We start from the raw sequence: 24516 nt of genomic DNA on the forward strand, positions 1-24516 counted from the left end.
GAAAGAAGAAAGCAACGGGTAGTAACATAAAACAGAGCAACGACATATTAACACGAAAACTGGTGACCACTAGGTCGACGAAGCTAAGGAATTCTGCTGCTTTTGAAGCAAAATAGCACATGAGGACTTCGGAAGGAGGACATAAAAAAGTGGACTCATACAGGCATAGAAAGCGTTCTTGGCGAAAAGGAGACTACTAGTATCAAATATAGGCCTAAATTTGAGAATGCGTTTGGAGAAAGATATTGTATGGGAATGAATCATAGACTGTGGGGAAACCGGTAAATAATAGATTCGAAGCGTTTCAGATGTGGTGGTATAGAAAGATGTTGAAAATTATATGCACTGACAAGGGATGAAGCGCTTTTCCGCGAAATGGGCGAAGAAAGGAAGATAGGAAGAACACTGACAAGAAGAAGGGACAGAATAATAGGGCATGCGTTAAGGCGTCATGGAATAACTTCGATGGTACCACAGGAAGTTATAGAGGGTAAAAACTCTATGGGTAGACGCAAGTTGCACGTGCTGTTCTGAGATGAAGATGTTGGCACAAGAGAGGAATACGTGACGGGTCGCATCAAGTCAGTCAGTAGAGTAATGACTCAGTACATAAATAAATAAGGAAAACAGAACGAAACTGAATAAAAGTCCCGTATATTTAGCGTTAGTTACGTGAGGTTTCATTTTTAATTAGTGAACTCATACAGTCAAATTCTGCCACGAGGGCATTTGAATACACAATTTCTATTTGTCTGATTATATTACGAAAATATTTAAGTCTACAATCAGTCACTTTCTGTCCACTAGACAGTCTTAGAGTAAAATGAGTCACATGCTTTACACTATAAAAACACGTGAAATCACATTTTCATTTAATAGTAACGATACGATGCTTGTATGTTGCTGTCGTTCATTTGCATAACATACACTTAGCCGCACTCTGACTGAAGTATTACCTTGCGAAAATAAATTATTTTTCTCGTAATGGTCAGTAGAAACCTGTTTTTAGCGAGTGTGTGCACTTTATTTTGATTGAATACATGGAAGTTTTGCGTAAATCTTTGTCAGTCAAGAACCATCTAATGTAAAAATAATAGCTACGGAAAATCAACTATATAAAACCAGCCTATTGCTGAAACAAAACACATGTATGAATTTGTTCATCTCTTGTCTTTTGATAAGAGCGTTGCTCTGCCTCGGTCTGCCCTAGAGGACAGACGCATATTCTAAACGTATACATGTTTACCGGCTTTGTTCTAAGAATTAAATATGAAACAGATATAAGAAACCCTTTGTTATTGTTCTTATCAAAAGTTCTCCTAGTGTGGATATTTACGTGTTTGTGCACCAATTGCTGGATGGTGTGGCCGAGCGGTTCTAGGCGCTACAGTCTGGAACCACGCTGCTGCTACGGTCGCAGGTTCGAATCCTGCCTCGGGCATGGATGTGTGTGATGTCCTTAGGTTAGTTAGGTTTAAGTAGTTCTAAGTTCTAGGGGACTGATGACCTCAGAAGTTAAGTCCCACAGTGCTCAGAGCCATTTGAACCATTTTTTTGTGCACCAGTTAACGCTGATTCACATTGCTTTGACTGAAATTACGAACTCGGCAGATCGTTGTAAAGAGAGGTAAAGGCGGAACGCGCATTGCGTTCAGTCATTAATTTTATATGATTTATTTGTTACCGCTAGCAGCAAATCGCGGGCCTGAGACTAGATGCCTATCATTTTAATCTGTATTGCGCTTAATACGCGCAACACATTATTGTGAATGGTCAGTGACACCGTGGGCTTCGATCCCGTCAGATACAGTCTCCACTCATAATATTGGTGGATCATCATTGATAAAAACTAATCAGGCATTTGTTGGTAACATGCCTATATCTTCTGCTGAGCATACTACGTGGTAATACCACGCACAACAGCAGTGTCTTAGTCAACCCATATTCCCACCATCTAAACGATATGTTGGTCTCTCTGGCGATGGTTGCTTTTCCTTCCCAAAGAATTTCAATTGTTGAATAGTCATTAAACTAACCTGTTCGCCTCACTTGAGAACCTTACGCTACATCAAAGATAGGGGAGTAACGAGTTATGACCCACACAGATGGCACATAATCGGCAACAAAATTAAGAGCGCGGTGAGGATGCGCACCTGTATTCAACGCTGTAAAAGCGGAACTTCGAAAGTTTCAGTGGTAAGAAGGCTATACCCGAACAACAGTATGCTCACAAAGATGTTGCGATTTAATACATTTTCGTTGCTGGAATCTCATCAAGTTAGCTACTCTTATGTTGAAGCAGTCTGTTTCCTGATATTGTTAATAGAACGCTTCACAATGCACATCCGAATGGCTGCTGCTTTTCGTATCACGCGCGTTCTTTTCAGCAACGGACAGTACTTAGTTAAGTATTTTCTGCTGCGGAAATAATTTCGTCCCTAAAGGATTGGAACTCCGTGAGCACACAAGGTCTGTCCAGAGTGTATGTGAGCATCTCCATCGCCGCTCTTGCCACTGACACTCGGCAACCCAGTGACTGCCATTTGTTAGGGGTAATGAAGAGACGAGTCACAGCAAAGTCGTGTTATACGTTTTCCCCAGCTGACACGTTTGTCATGCTCCTTGTTCATAGCTTCCTTACTTTTGATTTCGTTGCTGTCACAGTCGAAAATTGACTTTCACGTCACCAAGTTGCAAATAATGGTTTCCTTTGGACACCTCCCCAATAGTAAGATACAGAGGCAAGTAATTTTGTCTCATTATGCATCATTCTGAGTCCCTTGGCAACAAGTGGTTAAAAGAAATGGAAACTTTTTTGATAGATTTTGAATCGTTGGGATTTTGTTCATACACTCTCCCAAGGAGTTTCCCGATAAATTGTTTTTAGGACTTTATTCAACATCATGTGTTTGTCACTCATGCCCGGATTTGCTGTTACGGTAAGATTTGACGTCCAACATTTTTTATCGCTTATCTTAATTTAGTTCTGTTACTTAGAATCACAGTTAATAGCGATCCGAGGCAGGTACCTTGGACAGGTAACTGTGTTCTTGGTAGCCGTCACACGCATATCCAAAGGGGCGGACACTTGTGGCGCTCAGAGTCATGAATGGCTCTGTCGGCACTTTGCATAAAATGACAACCCTGCCAAGATATTTTCAACCAGAGCTATAGATTCTTCTGAAATATACACCACTGGCCATTAAAATTCCTACACCACAAAGATGACGTGCTACAGACGCGAAATTTAACCGACAGGAAGAAGATGCTGTGATGTGCAAATGATTAGCTTTTCAGAGCATTCACACAAGGTTGGCGCCGGTGGCGACACCTACAACGTGCTGACATGAGGAAAGTTTGCAACCGATTTCTCATACACAAACAGCAGCTGACCGGCGTTGCCTGGTGAAACGTTATTGTGATGCCTCGTGTAAGGAGGAGAAATGCGTACCATCACGTTTCCAACTTTGATAAAGGTCGGATTGTACCCTATCGCGATTGCGGTTTATTGTATCACGACATTGCTGCTCGCGTTGGTCGAGATCCAATGACTGTTAGCAGAATATGGAATCGGTGTGTTCAGGAGGGTAATACGGAACGCCGTGCTGGATCCCAACGGCCCCGTATCACTAGCAGTCGAGATGACATGCACCTTATCGGCATGGCTGTAACGGATCGTGCAGCCACGTGTCGATAGCTGAGTCAATAGATGGGGTCGTTTGCAAGACAACAACCATCTGCACGAACAGTTCGACGACGTTTGCAGCAGCATGGACTATCCGCTCGGAGACCATGGCTGCGGTTACCCTTGACGCTGCATCACACACAGGAGCGCCTGCGATGGTGTACTCAACGACGAACCTGGGTGCACGAAAGGCAAACCGTCATTTTTTTCGGATGAATCCAGGTTCTGTTTACAGCATCATGATGGTCGCATCCGTGTTTGGCGACATCGCAGTGAACGCACATTGGAAGCGTGTATTCGTAATCGCCATAATGGCGTATCACCCGGCGTGATGGTATGGGGTGCCATTGGTTACACGTCTCGGTCACCTTTTGTTCGCATTGACGGCACTTTGAACAGTGGACGTTACATTTCAGATGTGTTACGACCCGTGGCTCTACCCTTCATTCGATCCCTGCGAAACCCTACATTTCAGCAGGATAATGCACGACCGCATGTTGCAGGTCCTGTACGGGCCTTTCTGGACTGCTGCCCTGGCCAACACATTCTCCAGATCTCTCACCAATTGAAAACATCTGGTCAATGGTGCCGAGCAACTGGCTCATCACAATACACCAGTCACTACTCTTGATGAACTGTGGTATCGTGTTGAAGCTTAATGGGCAGCTGTACCTGTACACGCCATCCAAGCTGTGTTTGACTCAATGCCCAGAGGTATCAAGGCCGTTATTACGTCCAGAGGTGGTTGTTCTGGGTACTAATTTCTCAGGATCTATGAACCTAAATTGCGTGAAGATGTAATCACATGTCAGTTCTAGTATAATATATTTGTCCAATGAATATGCGCTTATCATCTGCATTTCTTCTTGGTGTAGCAATTTTCATGGGCAGTAGTGTAGTTACAACTCTTTTTGGGCACCTTAGTTCTAAATCTTCTACGGATGAAAGTCCACGTCATGGTTTCTGTCCAAACGGTTACACATGATGGCGCAATTTTAGCAGTGCAAAAGTATCAGGAGTATATTATTCACCTGAGCATAGTTTTCCAGCAGTTGTACTTGTTGCTTAAAGATTTGGACAGGCCTGAGCTACTGAAGAAGTTTTTGCATAGGTCAACACAAATTTCAAATGATAGCTTCAACGGCTTGATTTGAGATATACCAAAAATGTTTTTGTAGATGTATGCAGACACTAGTGCAAGATGCTGTTCTGACATCTAGTTGTGGAAATATTGCCAAGTATTGAGTATTGCAAAAATGAACAAAAATGAAGGGAAAGGTCTTCGCTATTCTGATAACTGTAGAGTGCAAGATGCAGATAGATCTGTGACCGTAATGGTAAAAGAATGCAAGACAGTTAACTAGATGTTGCAAAACAAAACATGAGAACACGCTAGAGGCAGAAGAAGACGAAACATATGCATTAGGTTGCTTTTAATCATCTGAAAGTCTTCAAACTCAGCTCGTTTGGCTTAAAAGTGATTTCCCACATATAACGTTTTTTACTCGAGAATTACCTTTTTCATGAAAAACTGTTCAAGATAATTCATTGACATTTTGCATGCATGTAGATAACAACCATTTTCAACTATGGTACCTGAAATAATGTGAAGTTGTATTTCTTGCTTCTAAATAAAATTATAAATGAAAAAAAATGTGACAAACATTTGGATCCTTTGTGTTTTTTACAAATTTTTGAAAAAAGAAAAGCAACTGAAGGAACATTTTTAAGTTCAGTACAATGTGCTGTAGGTACTTAATTTCTGGTAGAAATTTCAATGCTGGTCGTTCAGTAGCCTTTTCACACATGAGAAAAAGATAGGGTATAAAATTAACTTCGGCGCTTCAAAAACTTAGTCGAAATTAGAATGGCAAAGAACTTTATAAATAAAGACGAGGGCTTCCTTTAAGTAAAATATGTATTACTGTTGTATTTGATGTGAAAGACAAATATCTTTGACTCGACCAGCAAAATGCATTGACAGAATTACTCGATAGCAATTCATCGTTGCTACCAGTTTTCACGACCAGGGCGCTATAGCTTCACTTGCTTTACGGGGAGGCAGCGACTGTTTCTGGTGCACGCGGTTTTGTTTTTCCTTGGCGCGTAAAATAGCCGTCGTTCACGATGTGAATCAGTTTCGGTGCGATTATCAAAGAGCATGTTCACCTGGAAATAGCGATCATATGAGCCCCTGAAATGCTATTTATCAGGGGTTCCCACACTTTTTGTCCCTGCGTACCGCTTGACAGTTTTGTTACTTGGGCGGCCTACTATAAATTGTTAACTTTTGAACGAAACCTGAAGTGTGGGAGGGAGGGTCGGAAGATTGAGTGACGACTACCACAAGAGTGAGGAACGGTATTGGGGGACAACACAAAGACAGTTTTTGCGTCGTGCCTATCAACTACTAAGTGTGGTAGAAATGTGACATACACAGGTAATAAACTTTGGTGGAAGTACTTTTCTAGAGTCGTTAATGTTCACGTGTGGTAATTATTTTTAGCAAATAATATGAAATTACATTAAGACACTTCTGATACAAATATTCAGTAAGAAACAAATGGCATTTAAAATACTTATTAAACTTTTACATAAAAATAATATAAACCAGTTGTGCAAGACAGTCATAAACTGAACACGGTTTAAAGTAAATTAGAGCAAACGTATGGTTTCTTGTATCACTGCGCCGTTGAACGAAGCGCCCCACAAAGTAACAACAATAAACCGTTCACCGCGTAATGGCTAGTGCAGCGCGACACATTAGAACACCGCATAAATTTGCAGCAGTTGCAAAGAGACACTATAAGTTTGGAATAATCACCGAAAAGACCCGATCAAAATATTACCGAAGTCAAAACAAGCTGAATCATTCCCATCCAAGGAAGTTACGACTAACGAAAAGAGCTCTGAGGGTGGTACAATCCGACTTATCTGTATCCTTCGTAGGCCTACTGTTCGAAACAAATATTACGCAGTAAATCCATTTTCTTTAACGTTATGCAGTTGATACTTTTGTCAATCAATTTTCTATCACTTTACTTTAAAAATAAGGCAAAGCAAGAGAATAATACACTACTGGCCGTTAAAATTGCTACACCAAGAAGAAATGCAGATGATAAACGGGGATTCATTGGAGAAATATATTATATTAGAACTGACATGTGATTACTTTTTCACGCAATTTGGGTGCACAGATCGTAAGAAATCAGTACCCAGAACAACCACCTCTGGACGTAATAACGGTCTTGAAACGCCTGGGCATTGAATCAAACAGAGATTGGATGGCGTGTACAGGTACAGCTGCCCATGCAGCTTCAACACGATAACATGGTTCATCAAGAGTAGGGAGTGGGGTATTGTGATGATCCAGTTGCTCTGCCACCATTGACCAGATGTTTTCAATTGGTGAGAGACCTGGAGAATGTGCTGGTCAGGGCAGCAGTCGAACATTTTCTGTATCCAGAAAGGTCCGCACAGGAGCTGCAACATGCGGTCGTGCATTATGCTGCTGAAATGTAGGGTTTCGCAGGGATCGAATGAAGGGTAAAGTCACGGGTCGTAACACATCTGAAATGTAACGTCCACTGTTCAAAGTGTCGTCAATGCGAACAAGAGGTGACCAAGACGTGTAACCAATGGCACCCCATACCATCACGTCGGGTGATACGGCATTATGGCGATTACGAATACACGCTTCCAATGTGCGTTCACTGCGATGTCGCCAAACACGGGTGCGACCATCATGATGCTGTAAACAGAACCTGGATTCATCCTAAAAAATGACGTTTTGCCATTCGTGCACCCAGGTTCGTCGTTGAGTACACCATCGCAGGCGCTCCTGTCTGTGATGCAGCGTCAAGGGTAACCGCAGCCACGGTCTCCGAGCTGATACTCCATGCTGCTGAAAACGTCGTGGAACTGTTCGTGCAGATGGTTGTTGTCTTGCAAACGCCCCCATCTGTTGACTCAGGGATCGAGACGTGGCTGTACGATCAGTTACAGCCATGCCGATAAGGTGCCTGTGATCTCGACTGCTAGTGATACGAGGCCGTTGGGATCCAGCACGGCGTTCCGTATTACCCTCCTAAACACACCGATTCCATATTCTGCTAACAGTCATTGGATCTCGACCAACGCGAGCAGCAATGTCGCGATACGATAAACCGCAATCACGATACGCAACAGTCCTACCTTCACCAAAGTCAGAAACGTGATGGTACGCATTTCTCCTCCTTACACGAGGCATCACAACAACGTTCACCAGCCAACACCGGTCAACTGCTGTTTGTGTATGAGAAATCGGTTGGAAACTTTCCTCATGTCAGCACGTTGTAGGTGTCGCCACCGGCGCCAACCTTGTGTGAATGCTCTGAAAAGCTAATCATTTGCATATCACAGCATCTTCTTCCTGTCGGTTAAATTTCGCGTCTGTAGCACGTCATCTTCGTGGTGTAGCAATTTTAATGGCCAGTGGTGTATATCAGAACGTGTTTTGTTTACTTGTGTGCGTACCACCTGAAATGTCTCGTACTACCGGTGGCAAGCGTACAACCGTCTGGTGTAGATAATTTTGTGATCCGGCTGCAGACCCGACAAGAAGATCATCAGTTAATATGCCGTGAAACTCTACATAGCCTCAAATTTACGTATTTAAATACATAAAATATTATGCTTCACTGAAAATTTTTGGGGGAGGGTGCTGTATTCAAACCGTCAGCCTCGGTTCTGCATGTGACACTGCTGTGGACTCACCAGGTCGTCGGCCATGATGAAGATGATGTGCGGCCGGGAGTCGGCGTCGTCTGCGGTGGGGGCAGCGCTGGCGGTCATGGCGGCCAGCGGGTAGACGACCAGCAGCGCCACCACACACAGCACCAGACCCAGGCACGCCCACGGCCGCATCCTGCGCTCTGCAACACCACACCACACGGTCACACCTCGGTTTGCACTTCCCTACTCTTACTGCTTGTGCCTAGTTAAGTCCAACAGCTATCCACCGAGTTATAAGGACATCAATAAGCTACCTACTTGACTAGCAGTGGGATGGGTGACCGTCCGGGACTCTCGAGTGCTGTTGGCAAGAGTGGTGCACTTATGTCGTATGGTATTATATTTTGGGTAATTCTAAAAGGTTATTTTTGGCTCAGAAACGGGCGGTTCGAGCAATAAGTGGCGTAAGTTCGCGAACCTCTGGTCGACCACCGTCCATGAGTCTGGGTATTTTGACATTGGCCTCTCAATATATATATTCCTTACTGTCATTTCTTGTTAACAATATTAGCTTATTCCCAAGAATAAGCAGCTTTAACTCGGTTAATACTCGGCAGAAATCAAACCTGCATTTGGATCGGACTTCCTTAACCCTTGTGCAGAAAGGTGTGCAGGATTCTGCTGCATCCATTTTCAATAAGCTACCACTCGAATTCAAAATTCTAGCAGTAGTCCACGCGCTTTCAAATCGAAACTGAAGAGTTTCCGCATGGGTCACTCCTTCTATTCTGTCGAGCAGTTCCTTGAAAAATTAAGCTGAATCTTATTGTATTGTTGATTGCGTTCACTTAATCTTATGTACTGACTTTTTTCGGTTTAATAAACATTTATTTTTATCTCTTATTACTTTTATGTTGTAATTTCATGGACTGACTTTTTTCGGGTTCATAAACATTTATTTTTATCTGTTATTACTCTCATGTTGTAATTTCATGTACTGACAAGTTCCATGACCTCGAAGATTTGCTTCTCAATTTGGTCCTACGAAACTTGACGTGTAAATAAATAAATAAATAAATCTATGCTCGTCGTGTAACTGAGGCGGGACGTGGGGACCAGCACGGTATTCACCTAGGGAGATGTGGAAAACCGCCTGAAAACCACATCCAGACTGCGGATTCGATCCGGGGGCGGCGCGCCTGCCCGAGTCCAGGAAGCAGCGCAACAGCCCCCTCGGCTAACCTGGCGGTTACCAGTATTTAATAATAAGAGATAACAAAATAAAACATACTGAAGATAGGGAAACTTTACGGAAAAATGAATGGCTAAAAAAATAAGAAAAATAATGTTTGAAAGAAGAACCACATTTTCTAATAACATATTAGGAAGTAAATACGGACAAGGAAAATAACATCGACCACAAAATTAAGTGAATAACTGACAGACCTGAAATTTATAAGAGGGAAATTAAAACAATAGCATTTCTGAATTACTGAAGCATGAACCTATTACGCTCAGAGAAAACAAGTAAGTAGTTAACCTTGAAGAACGTGTTGTTGGAAACTGAACTGATTAACAAGATGCGTGATAGTTAATGCACGGAAGAAAAGGCGACAATTTAACGGGAGGATATTTACTAAAAGTACTTAAATGTCCGTAAGAGCAGTGAACTGTAAGTTACGTGGACTCGTCAATTTCATATAACAGTTGTGTCAAGAAATTGGCATTAAATACAAGAACCTGTGCAATGACAAACTTCCAAACGTAGCTTAGGAGTGTTAAACTACATTCAAAACATAGTGACATATTTAAGCTAGCTGCAGTATAATAAACTATGTCTTAAAGCGCCAATCATTGCTGCTTTTACCTGTTATTCAAGTATCACTCATCTTATTCGTCAGTTCAGCTTACGGCTCCGTCTCCTGTGCGTCACACCTCTGTTTCAGTTCATTACCTTCCTCGTTTTCGGTGCCTATATAATAAGTTTACTTTTTTGTTTTACAAATCCTGAAAGTTGTCTTCTTTAGAGCTAATGTTTTTTTCTCGTGTTACCAACTGATGTTAAAATATACTAAAATTTTCATATATTAAGCATTCGGGTGGACTGAACATTAATCGCCTGAGCCTCAAGTACTACGGTCGTTTTAAAACTCCTACACATTACGCCTGCCCGACCGTTACGGTGGCGTGATCTGTGTTGAAATTCATGTCAGTTGTGAGTGAAACGTTAGGCGTAGTCGTACTTGTGTTCGCTGGTTTGCGTGCCTGTGTTGTGAGCTATGCAGTTTTAAAATAGAAGCTGAAACTGAGTCAAGTCGGATTATACATAGTAACCAGCGTAGTACACTATGTGATCAAAAGTATCCGGACACCCCCAAACATATTAGGTGCATTGTGCTGCCAGATACTGGCAGGTACTCCATATTAGCGACCTCAGTAGTCATTAGACATCGTGAGAGACCAGAAGGGTTCGCTCCGCGGAACTCACGGACTTCGAACGTGGTACGGTGATTGGGTGTCACTTGTGTCATACGTCTCTACGCGATATTTCCACAATACTAAACATCCCTAGGTCCACTGTTTCCGATGTGATACTGAAGTGGAAACGTGAAGGAACAAGTATAGCAGTACAGGCCGCCCAAGGCTATTGACTGACAGAGACCGCCGACAGTTGAAGTGGGTCGTAATGTGTAATAGGCAGACATCTATCCAGACCATCGCACAGGAATTCCAAACTGTAGCAGGATCCACTGCAAGTACTATGACAGGCGGGAAGACAGAAAACTTGAATTTCATTGTCGAGCGGCTGCTAATAAGCCACACATCACGCAGGTAAATACCAAACGACGCCACGCTTGGTGTAAGGAGCGTATACATTGGACGATTGAACAGTGGAAAAACGTTGTGTGGAGTGACGAATCACGGTACACAGTGTGGCGATCCGATGGCAGGGTGTGGGCATGGCGAATGCCCGGTGAACGTCATCTGCCAGCGTGTGTAGTGCCAACAGTAAAATTCGGAGGCGATGGTGTTATGGTGTGACCTTGTTTTTCATGGAGGGAGCCTGTACCACTTGTTTTGCGTGGCACTATCACAGCGCAGGCCTACATTGATGTTTTAAACACCTTCCTGCTTCCCATTGTTGAAGAGCACCTTCCAGCATCTGATTGAACGTATGCCTGCGAGAGTGGAAGCAGTCATCAAGGCTAAAGGTGGGCCAAGACTATATTGAATTCCAGCATAAAAGATGGAGAGCACCACGAACTTGTAAGTCATTTTCAGCCAGGTGTCCGGATACTTTTGATCACATAGTGTACAGCTAAGAACACTGTAGATGCTACGTACCTCTTGTGAACTGGTAGGCTTTTCGGTAGTTTGGAATTTCATTGTTTAAGTAGCTGTGCTTCATTTTCTCCACCCATCACTCTTCCAAAAAGTTAATATTACCAGCTCCAAATACGATTATTCTGAGACGTTTGCAATGACATTTTGTTTCAAATAGCCACACCAGGCTGCTAAAAGTTTTTTGTTTTATTATTATGGAACATTTTCGACATGGGCATCATCATCTGGCAGAACGATTAAAATTTTTCGAAGTTTTAAATGTTGTACGAGAAGGTCGGAAAGAGATGGAGAAAATAAAACAAAAACTTTTATCAACTTGCTGTGAATGTTCACAGCAAAACGTATTTTCTGCAATCTTTGTCGCACAACTTTAAGCACTGTTATGTATTTTCAGTGACACTGGCGTATTATACAGCAATTTCACAATACCGTCACAGCATTATTATCAAGGGAAATACAAAATCTAAAAACAGCAGCTTCTCATATAGGAAATAAAAGCTTTGGGACTTAAGAGAACTAGCGAAAACAAGAGAAATGATTTGCAATCCGCTTTTCAAAGAAGCCAGGTGTATTCCCAAAACGAAACATACATTGTTAAGAAACCTATAAAAGGTGTACTCAAGACACGAACTATTTTTTCACGTGACGTGATGGTGTAGCAATGTAACGAGTTTCAACATCTGCAGAGCGCTTTATGAGGAAAGCAACACCGTGCAAAGGTCATGTAATCTGGGTGGCTATGTGCACTGCGCGAGGAAAAAAATAAAAAGAATACTGAAGCACCCAGAAAGGGAGGAGGAAACGAAATGAATCTTCACAGGGAAGAGAGTGCATGATGTTATTTCAGAGATTACGATATCGAATGAAAATTTACATTAGCTGTATGAGCCCACTTATTACTCTGGCGTTGCACCTCCTCTGACCCGGATGCATACAATGATTCGGTTGTGATGGGTATCGTAAGGCCTCTCCTGAGGCAAGGTAGCCCACAGCTGTTGTTACCGGCCGTATATACTGGATACTGACTCTGGGATAGAGCTGCCATCTGAGCTGGTCTCACCGATATTCTGTTGGAGACAGATCTGACGATCTTGCTGGTCGCGGGAATACCTCAAAACCAAACAGACTGTTCATAGAGGATGTGGTAAGTGTAAAAGAGCGTTGTCATGTTGAAAAATGGCATCACGATGCTTTTGTTGAGAGGTATCGTAGGATGTCCCGTCAGAGCTCTCTCAACCTCCACAAGCTGTCACCGAAAACCAAACTCAATGGCTTCCTACACCATGAAACCTGGAGTAACACCGCTGTACCTCCCAAAAACACTGGAAGAATGGGACCTCTCACCAAGTCGCTGCCATACTCGCCGACGCTGGTCATCTAGGGTAATGCAGAACGGCGATTCATTGTTGAAGATACTGCGACGCCACTCATCGGCAGTCCATGCGTTCCGGTTATTGCACCAGTCCACATGCAGAAGTCTGTGTTGCGGTGTTAACGGCAGCCAACGCATGCGACGGTAATTTCTTAGAACGGCTGTTGCTAGTCTCCGAGCAATGGTGCCGGATGATATACGAGGGCAGTTCAATAAGTAATGCAACACATTTTTTTTCTGAAACAGGGGTTGTTTTATTCAGCATTGAAATACACCAGGTTATTCCCCAATCTTTTAGCTACACAACACTATTTTTCAACGTAATCTCCATTCAATGCTACGGCCTTACGCCACCTTGAAATGAGGGCCTGTATGCCTGCACGGTACCATTCCACTGGTCGATGTCGGAGCCAACGTCGTACTGCATCAATAACTTCTTCATCATCCGCGTAGTGCGTCCCACGGATTGCGTCCTTCATTGGGCCAAACATATGGAAATCCGACGGTGCGAGATCGGGGCTGTAGGGTGCATGAGGAAGAACAGTCCACTGAATTTTTGTGAGCTCCTCTCGGGTGCGAAGACTTGTGTGAGGTCTTGCGTTGTCATGAAGAAGGAGAAGTTCGTTCTGATTTTTGTGCCTACGAACACGCTGAAGTCGTTTCTTCAATTTCTGAAGAGTAGCACAATACACTTCAGAGTTGATCGTTTGACCATGGGGAAGGACATCGAACAGAATAACCCCTTCAACCTCCCAGAAGACTGTAACCATGACTTTACCGGCTGAGGGTATGGCTTTAAACTTTTTCTTGGTAGGGGAGTGGGTGTGGCGCCACTCCATTGATTGCCGTTTTGTTTCAGGTTCGAAGTGATGAACCCATGTTTCATCGCCTGTAACAATCTTTGACAAGAAATTGTAACCCTGAGCCACATGACGAGCAAGCAATTCCGCACAGATGGTTTTCCTTTGCTCTTGATGGTGTTCGGTTAGACAACGAGGGACCCAGCGGGAACAAACCTTTGAATACCCCAACTGGTGAACAATTGTGACAGCACTACCAACAGAGATGTCAAGCTGAGCACTGAGTTGTTTGATGGTGATCCGTCGATCATCTCGAACAAGTGTGTTCCCACGCTCCGCCATTGCAGGAGTCACAGCTGTGCACGGCCGGCCCGCACGCGGGAGATCAGACAGTCTTGCTTGACCTTGCGGCGATGATGACACACGCTTTGCCCAACGACTCACCGTGCTCTTGTCCACTGCCAGATAACCGTAGACATTCTGCAAGCGCCTATGAATATCTGAGATGCCCTGGTTTACCGCCAAAAGAAACTCGATCACTGCCCGTTGTTTGCAACGCACATCCGTTACAGACGCCATTTTAACAGCTCCGTACAGCGCTGCCACCTGTCGGAAGTCAATGAAACTATACAAGACGACGCGGGAATGTTTGAAAATATTCCACAAGAAATTTCCGGTTTTTTCAACCAAAATTGGCCGAGAAAAAAAATGTGTTGCATTACTTATAGAACTGCCCTCGTACAATGTTGCAGCGAATCCATTACCTGTCCTAGGATGGTGGGCGCAGATATGAAGGTGTTACCATGTGCTCTGCGCACAATATGGTAATTCTCCCATGTGGTAGCCAGGCGTGTTCGATCGGAGCCTTGAGGACGAATGTGCCTGCCATCACGTTCCCATGGAGACCAACATCAGGCTCCTGTCACATCCCGAGTGCCTCACAAACCAGGACATTACACGATTCGACCAGCCAGCCGGGTGGAGACCTACACTGTGCGATCGAAAGTATCCGGACACCTGGCTGAAAATGATTTACAATTTCGCCGTCAATCGGTAACGCTGGAAGTCAATATGGTTTTTGCCACCTTTAATCTTGATGACAGCTTTCATTCTCGTAGGCATACGTTCAATCAGGGACTGGAAGGTTTCTTGGCGACTGGCATCCCATTCTTCAAGGAGTGCTGCACTGATGAGAGGTATCGATGTCGGTATGAGGCCTGGCACAAATTCGGCATTCTAAACCATCCCAAAGGTGTTCTATAGGATTCAGGCCAGGATCCTGTGCAGGCCAGTCCATTACAGGGATGTTATCGTCGTGTAACCACTGCGCCATAGGCCGTGCATTATGAACATGTGTTCGATCCTGTTGAAAGATGCAATAGCCATTCCCGAATTGCTCATCAACAGTGGGAAGCGCGACGTTGCTTAAAACAGCAATGTAGGCCTGTGCTGTGATAGTGCCATGCAAAGCAACAAGTGGTGCAAACTCCCTCAATGAAAATCGCGACCACACCATAAAACCACCGCCTCCGAATTTTACTGTTGGCACTACACACGCTGGCAGATAACGTTCACCGGGAATTCGCCGTACCCACACTCTGCCATAGGATCGCCACATTGTGTACCGCGATTCGTCATCCACACAACTTTTTCCCACCGTTCAATTGTCCAATGTTTACGCTCCTTACACCAAGAGAGGCGTCGTTTGGCATTTACCTGCGTGATATGTGGCGTATGAGCAGCCGTTCGACAATGAAATTCAAGTTTTCTCACTTCCCGCCTGTCATAGTACTTACAGTGGGTTATGATGCAGTTCGGAATTCCTGTGTGATGATCTGGATAGATGTCTGCCTATTACACATTACGACCCTCTTCGACTGTCAGCGGTCTCTGTCAGTCAGCAGACGAGGTCGGTCTGCACGCTTTTGTGTTGTACGTGTCCCTTCAAGTTTCCACTTCAGTATCACATCGGAAACAGTGGATCTAGGGATGTTTAGTAGTGTGGAAATATCGCGTAGAAACGTATGACACAAGTGACACCCAATCACCTTACCACGTTCGAAGTCCTCGAGTTCCACGGAGCGCCCCATTCTGGTCTCTCACGATGTCTAATGATTACTGAGGTCGCTGATGTGAAGTACCTGGCAGTAGGTGGCAGCACAATGCACCTGATATGAAATCGTATGTGTTTCGGGGTGTCAGGATACTTTTGATCACATAGTATCTAATAACGCCTTTTCAAACTTTCAGCTGGCATTAACGCTGTCTGCGATGAGTAGGCGGCTCTCTGTGCCCTTCACTCAACATTTGACTTTGTTTATGATCATTACTTGCGCTACCAGACCACGAAGACACACTAAACATGAACAACACTAATGCTCTCTGGTGGTCGTTCTAGCCACCACAGAGAAATGCAAATCTTTTCATTTACATACTCGCCAATGGTTTGACGAACTTACCAGTGGCGGCTGTTGTGTAAGAGCACGTGAACACCCTAACTTTCGACACCTTGTGGATTTATTGGCTATTTTTCTTTGAATGCTGTTAATCGTAACATAGACGCTGCAGTCTGAGAGATACGACACTTTAATCTACCGCGCTACTGCTCCTCTATACTCTGTGAAATTTGGCATCAGGGTCGCGAGCACACCTTCGGTTGTGCACGTTTTAAAGAGCTTTCGCACATGCGCAACTCGCGTGACGTAATTACCGTACAGGCCAAAAACATACGAATTTGATAAACGATGTGCACGGTTCACGATGTGCACAGGTAGCGCTTGCCACTCAACTAGAAGTTTATGTTAAATACGACCAGGTGGTAGCACACTGCAACACTTTTATCCCCATTCACTCGGCATATATCCTGCTAGATGATAGCACACTCCTCAGATATGCCGATTCACTCACTATATACTGCAGTAAAATTATATAGGACGTTAGTAAATGCTAAAGTCGTACTGGCAGCAAACCTATTTTGTGAATTTCTGAACGAGTTGTAGTGTATTATTTTAATGAATTTTATCATACAGTAACCCATTTGAGGCACTGAGAATCATGAGGGCCTAAAGCACATCATCATCGATGCTATAATGGTATCATTTATTGATGCTTCCGAAATCTACTGATCTTATGGTGAATCAGGTTTATCTGTGCTGTGGTCCTACGTTGTATATATAAAAATTCACGAAAGCTGTATCACTGGTTCCTCTGATATTCATTTAAATTTGGGAGCAATTGCGGTGTACTTTAGACCCTTATGGATCTCAGCGCCTCATTTGTATTCTAGTCAAGTGATCATTACTACTTGAGTGTAATCATTTCTACGACCGGCACTTTGTGTTTGGAGTTGGTTGTTTACTGTGCGGGAACTGGTTTTTGGTGTGCAGTGTAAATATGAATGGTGTTGAATCTATTTTAAATGCTAACTGAAAAGTAAAGCTGTGAGTGCGGGTCATGAGTCGTGCTTGGGTAGCTCAGTCGGTAGAGCGCTTACCCGCGAAAGACAGAGGTCGAGAGTTCAGGTCTCTGTCCGGCACACAGCTTTAACTGCCAGGAAGTTTCATATCAGTGCACACTCCGCTGCAGAGTAAAAATCTAATGCTGGGAACAGAGAAGTAAATTACCAGGAACAGTTAGCCGCAAAGGTACTACGGCCTCCGAGAACAGATTCTTTGAGAGAGTGACGAAATCAAATAAGCGTGAATACAAACGGACATTTAACAAGGAAATGTACAGTTAGCACAAGTTGTTGTGTGAGAGCAGAGCAAGAATGTCTGATTTGCAGCCGGAAGCAAAATTCGTGAACTAATACATCTGTTAGGAATCTTTTACATTTGTCCGAAAAAGTGGAAAAGCACGAAAACTCCCACTTACACGAAAACGCGAAATGTAGAGTTGCGAAAACCTACATATTATTTCGTTATTGCCCTAAACTGTACTTAATTGTGTAAAAAACAACAAAATTCCACAAAACAGTTCTTTCTTTAGTTGATAAGCTATGCAGCTTATTATTATTATTATTATTATTATTATTATTATTATTATTGGCAGTGGCTGTAGTTGTATAACCTTGTTGATGAGCATAACTGTTATACAGCAGATGCTATTAATTTCACACTTTCAAATTTATCTGAATCTAAAACTCTGTGAGCACCCAGAAAGTATACTCACAAGCCGCCACCGAAAGTTAAATCGACATGCAGTGTATGCTGCGGAGAAGAACTACTCACTGGCATGCTAGTCGGAGATACTTTTACCTTATGCTCTGCTCACAGCGCTTTTGTGGTGCCGGCTCACGCAGCTGCGGAGAAAGCGAACGGTGCACGCAGCAGAGGCACGCACTGCCGCCCCAGTGACCCCTACACAACGGTGCGTGCCGTGCTGTCGGTTTCAGGGTCACGCGCAATGTCGCCAGCACTCGGCACATACATTATTGCAACAGGATCCGCTCACTGGCATTTCTTCAAGTTCCCATGCTACCCTCTCCGAGAAAGTATTTTTCACTGTCGTTCAGCTAAAGAACGCCAAATGACTTCTGCTTTCATAGGCTCAGTATGTGTTTCGAGATGTCGTAAATCCGTTACCTATAGGCTGTCCAACAAAGGACTCCCTGATTTTGAAATTAAATAATACGAAAACAGAGATCGACGAACTAAAGGAACGGCACGTTTACATTGAAAGAAGTAAGAAATGCACATGTCAGTTTCGAAGCTGCAGTTATAAAAGCTGCTAAGAGATCGCACTGTACGCTGTACAGCTCGTATCAGCCTGCATTAATAAACTCGTCCGCTGCAGGCTGTCTTTGCAGTCACATCACAGCCTTTTCGAGCTGGCCATTGCTCGCAGAAGAAAGGTGGCGCAAAACAGACAGTGAAATTTGCGCTTGACGTCTTGTGGTGTCTCAACAGAAATAGATTCTTTTGCTGCATAGATTGACGATTCAAGCTCGTCCAGCGTGGTGGAATAGTTCCGGAAGGTAATGTCTTTCAATGCACCCCCAAAATGTAGTCACTGGGAGTCAGATCGAGTAGATACATTTTGCCGGTTCTGGCTCACTAACTCAATTTTAAACTAAATACTGTATTTTATAAATAAGACAACTGATTTCAAAAAATCACAAAAAATCATTATATTTAATTAAATAAAGCGATTTTATAACAACAAAATACTTATATTTTACAATAATACAACTAATTAAAATAACAAACAGATTTCTAACTTCATTTATTTCACTGACAACACGATTTTAACACAATAACATGTATTAGTTAACAAAAGTAAGTTACTTTTAAAAATTTTAAACTGTAAACGTAAGTAAATTAATTAAAATGTATTAGTTAACAAAGTACACTATTTTAAAGAAATCACATGGAGAAAATAAGTAAATTAATTAAAATGTATTAGTTAACAAAGTACATTATTTTTAAAAATCACATTGTGATTAAAATCGTTTTAATAAAAATTAAAATTTAATCAAATATACTGATTTTTTTACTGATTTTTTAAAAATCAGTTGTCTTATTTATAAAAGACAGTATTTAGTTTAAATTTAAGTTAGTGAGCCAGAACCGGCAAAATTTATCTACTAGATCATGTGAACATGGAGACCAGTCCATGATTGTGTCAGTAGATTTAGGATAACGTAACGAATTTCCCGTAGTATTCACCGAGAAATGAAACACCGGTGCGGTCTGGTCAGGTCCCATCCTACATTAGCCACTCGGTACCAGGCCGACACTTGCTGTGTGGTGCCATATTGTCCCATCATAGCTAAGTAATGGAGTTCGCTAGTTATCAAATTTTGCATGAAAAAAGGACCAGCCGCACGGGATTAGCCGAGGGGTCTGGTGCGCTGCAGTCACGGACTGTGTGGTTGGCCCGGCGGAGGTTCGAGTCTTCCTTCGGGCAGGGATGTGTGTGTTTGTCCTTAGGATAATTTAGGTTAAGTAGTGTGTAAGCTTAGGGACTTATGACCTTAGCAGTGAAGTCCCATAAGATTTCACACACATTTGAACATTTTCTTGAAAAAAAAAGGACTCATAGTATTGCACACCGCAGCCGAAACAGCAACTTTTGGCGAATGCACAGAAAGGAAGACTTTCGGAACTCCAAAATCACCAGTTTTGTTTATTCGCGAATCTATTCAGGTGGATGCGTGAAGCACGTGCAGACAACATCAAATATCATTATCATCACTGTGAGAATCTGGATTTCAAAGTCAGCCCCTTGTCGCAGAATGGGCACAGGTATGATTCGGTGACGTCGAATTTTGAATGAAAACTATAGACTCTTTCTCAGTACTGAACACGTTCTGGAAGCTTCAAACCGGTGTCTGCTACAGTTCTTCAGACTGTTTTTCCCAGATGTTGTTGAATAAGTCCAGAAAGTATAGCGTCATTTTCGGGCGTAGCAACAGTTGTCCTGAGGCCAACTTTCCCCTCTAGATCATCAATCACACTATCCATCCGTTCGAATTTGGCGAAGGGATTGTGAGTAGTTTTCGCATCAGATCCTTTTCGAACATAAAACCATGTTTAAAAACTGCTCGTTGTTGTTGTAATAGTATGTTCTAACCCGTTACATTCCAATACCTGAAATACACTTTACATGATATGCGATTTTTGTTCGGTATGCTAACCTCCTTTACATTTCAACGGTGGGTATGTTGACTCTAGGATTCGAAGTACTATTTATAAGTGCTACGTATTGTGATTACAGCGCCATCTGTTAGCAGTTTTTGTGACTACTGCTCTTTATAAATTGTTATAGCTTTCACAGTAAGTGTACTGTGTTTTGCATTCCGATATAGATTTTGTTACATTCTTCTATCGATCTATGTTTTCAAGTTACGAGAGTTGCATCTTTAATAGTAGACTCTATATATTTACAACTTACACAAAATAGATACATGTTTCAAAGTTTGGCGGTCCTTCACAGTAGTCACAGCCTTTTGTGTAACCCGCTGTCAGCGATTTGGAAGTCATAGTACACACGGTCGATTGCACGACGAATCTCTGTAACAGTTCTGAGCGCGAAGGCCAGTGAGTGCTTCCTGCAGTTTAGGGAAGAACTTGAAGTCATCAACGCTAAGTATGGGAAGTGTGGTGGGTTGTACAGCACTTCCCAGCCCTATCTAACGAACGAATCAGTCACAATTTGCGCCATGTGCGCCCGAGCATTGTTCTGAAAAATGATGGGCGGGTCCAGCACAGTGCCGTCACTTCTTACTTCGAGTTGGCTGCAGACAATGAAGTACTGTGCCATGCACCACACTCCGTGTATTTAAGCCCTTATGACTTCAAGTTGATTCCTAAATTGAAAGAAGAGCTTCATATCATTCGCTTCAGAATTGTTACAGAGATCCGTGGGACCATAGACCGCTCCACTCAAACTATCAACCCAACTGGCTCTGCTAAGGGTATCCTACGACTTCCACATCGGTGGCCATGGGCTGTACTCAGTGTTCGTGACTACTTTGAAGGACAACGCAGCGCGATTTGCGGCTGGACAATTCAGTTGGGAAAGGGAATAGGTGTCCCCGAGGAAAGCGTTGCACGTACAGGACTGAATCACAGACTAGTCTATGGTACTGTTGTACAAGTCAGTTTGACGAGATAGTGTAACGACATTCTGTAGATGTGATTCTGATGACAGCTTGAGCCGAAATGCTAAGTAGTGTAAGCTTTTAAAAAAAACTGTAAAGCTGTCAAGACGAAAAATTAAACTATATACGTTTGCATTTATACTCCCTGTCAGTAGGGTACGTCTGTTACATTATATCCTCCCCTTCCATTTCCGAATGGTACGTTGGAATACCGATTGCCTGTGAGCCGCAGTATGAGGTCTAATTGCTCTGACTTTTCGCTCGTAGTCATTTCACCTGATGTATGTATGAGGACATAAAATGTTGCTTCACTCTTCTTGCAGCTTAGTATCTCTGTGGTGCACGATGCCACTGGAGTTTGTTGAGCATCCCTGTGTCTGTCTCGTACTGAGACGTTATGAAATACATGAAATCTACGAGAAGTTATGAATATGGAACACCATCAGCAATACAACGGAATGACGACAGAGAACATTTGTACCGGATCGGGACTAGAACACGGATTTCCAGCATATCATGAATGGATGCTTACCATTAGGGTATCCGAGCATAGCTCACGGTCAGACCCAAACTTCTACATGTCGTCAACCATGTGTCTACAAACTGTACTCGTAAATACATTATCTACATTCCCGTTCAGGGGAAACATTCTACTTGAAAGTAGCTGTCATATCGACTTTCAATTCGAGTTCCGGCCCGGCCCGAATTTTCACTGTCGTCATTCCGTTACACAGCTGACGGTTGTCCATATTCACAATTGCGGATGCATTTCATCTTTTCACAGAGTTTCCGATGTTATCCTTCGTATGTAAATGTGTGGCTAGGACCTCCCATCGGGTAGACCCTTCGCCGGGTGCAAGTCTTTCGCTTTGACGCCACTTCGGCGACTTGCGCGTCGATGGGGATGAAATGATGATGGTTAGGACCACACAACAAATCCCTGAGCGGAGAAAATCTCTGACCAAGCCGGGAATCGAACCCGGGCCCTTAGGATTGACATTATGTCGCGCTGACCACTCAGCTACCGGGGGCGGACATCCTTCGTATCATTTATATACACTGAAAGCGAAAATTATTATGAAAACCGCCCGCCGGGAGGTTGACTGCTGGCTATTGGCGTTGTGGGCACGTGACGCGGAGAGAGAAGTGTTTAAGCACAGCACAGACGATTGGGGAAATGTTCTAGGGACTGTAGGGGCCGCAGATTGGGAAATCGACTGGCAGAAGCGATTTTGACAATGGCCAGGTTGTTATGGCCTGTTCCTGGAAACGAGCATCTAGCAAATGGCGAAGGTGGCCGACTGTTTGCATTCCACCTGGCCGACTGTTTGCATTCCACCATTGAAACGTTTCTACTACTTGGTTCGGAGGTCATACTACGCTGGCAGGGTCAGTTAATTGAAACGTATCTGTTTATGGGGCTGTGGGGGTGGTCGTATTAAATTATCTATCCCGGTAGGGTAAGCGAAGTAAAACGCTATCCCTTATTTGGAGTAAGGTTCGCATAACGGAACTGTAAAAAGGAAATCTAATATAAAGTACGGCTTACGGTCGTTTTCACTACATTTTCGTTCTTCATGCAGTAAAATGGTTCAAATGGCTCTGAGCACTATGAGACTTAACTTCTGAGGTCATCAGTCCCTAGAACTTGGAACTACTTAAACCTAACTAACCTAAGGACATCACACACATCCATGCCCGAGGCAGGATTCGAACCTGCGACCGTAGCGGTCGCGCGGTTTCAGACTGTAGCGCCTAGAACGGCTCGGCCACCCCGGACGGCATGCAGTAAAACTTCAACACCAGGCATGGCGTTTCAATTTATTGCTTCTTCACTACTGACCTCTGTTCGCAACGCAGTTTTCAGAGAGTATCCACATATAGCACTGGATTTGTTACAGGTAGGTTAAAACAACACACAAGTATTACGCAGATGCTTCGGGAACCTAAATAGGAATCTCCGGAGGGAAACTGACATTCTTTTCGAGGAACAGTGCTGAGAAAATTTAGAGAACCGGCATCTGAAGCTGGATGTAGAGCGATTCTACTGCCACCAACGTACATTTCGCGCAAGGACCGAGAGGACACGATAACAGAAATTAGGGCTCTTACGTAGGTATATAGACAGTCGTTTTTCCCTCTGTCTATTTGCGAGTGCAACAGGAGGGGAAACGACTAATAGTGGTATAGGATATCCTCCGTCGCACCGCATACTGTGGCTTGCCGAGTATGTATGAGGATGTAGATATATATGTGGACGCTTGGAAAACTAGCTTCTGCTCAAAATGGCGCAAAAAAAACTTTAACAGTAGGCATGACGTTTTAATTTATCGCTTCTTTATTACTAACACTATTTGCAACACATTTCGCAGACGGTATCTACATTTATCACTGAATGTGCCTGTAAAATTGTATCATTGTACGAGACGCAGTTCCGAGATGTGTCATAAAGATTGAGATTCGTGAAAAAATCCGATGTTCCATAATGAGAGCACCAGTCGGCTTCCAACAAACTTTAAGCATAATTTCAAACTTAGTGTAAACTTTTTCTCGCTTATATGCTTAACGTAAAATCTTTAATGTATTAACTTATTTGTAAAGTAATGAGACGTTTGAAGCTATTTTATACACGGTTGTTCGTTTCTTTAAAGCTCTTTAAAGTAAGTACCGCCATTAGACTGTTGTTTATTTGCAGTGTTACATTTACACTCACATCATCATGTTTTCGGCTTCAAAGTGCCATTACCAAGTGTTTTAAGTGTTATACAGTGCCTAAGATGGCATATTGTCGTATTTAAAATACACTATTAGACACATTGTCTAAGGGTCGATATTTCTGGTAAAGCTTAGGCAGTAAAGGCAGTAGGCTTTACCAGAAACATCGACCCTAATAATGTATTTTAAATACGACAGTATGCCACCTTAGGCACTGTATAACACTTAAAACACTTGATAATGCACTTTGAAGCTTAAATCATGATTTTGTAAGTGTAGATGT

At 43.1% G+C, this 24516-nt stretch overlaps 1 protein-coding gene across 1 annotated transcript in view; it reads right to left on the reverse strand.

Moving 5' to 3' along the window:
• The window catches only part of LOC126251791 (arylsulfatase B), a 346307-nt gene that overhangs the window by 110959 nt on the left and 210832 nt on the right, over positions 1-24516 (reverse strand). Inside the window, exon 3 of the mRNA XM_049952418.1 lies at positions 8441-8598. Coding sequence (XP_049808375.1) covers positions 8441-8598 — 158 coding nt within the window. The remainder of the gene's footprint in view (positions 1-8440; positions 8599-24516) is intronic.

Source organism: Schistocerca nitens, chromosome 4 (genome assembly GCF_023898315.1).
Source record: "Schistocerca nitens isolate TAMUIC-IGC-003100 chromosome 4, iqSchNite1.1, whole genome shotgun sequence".
In the NCBI taxonomy this organism is placed as follows: Eukaryota; Metazoa; Arthropoda; class Insecta; order Orthoptera; family Acrididae; genus Schistocerca; species Schistocerca nitens.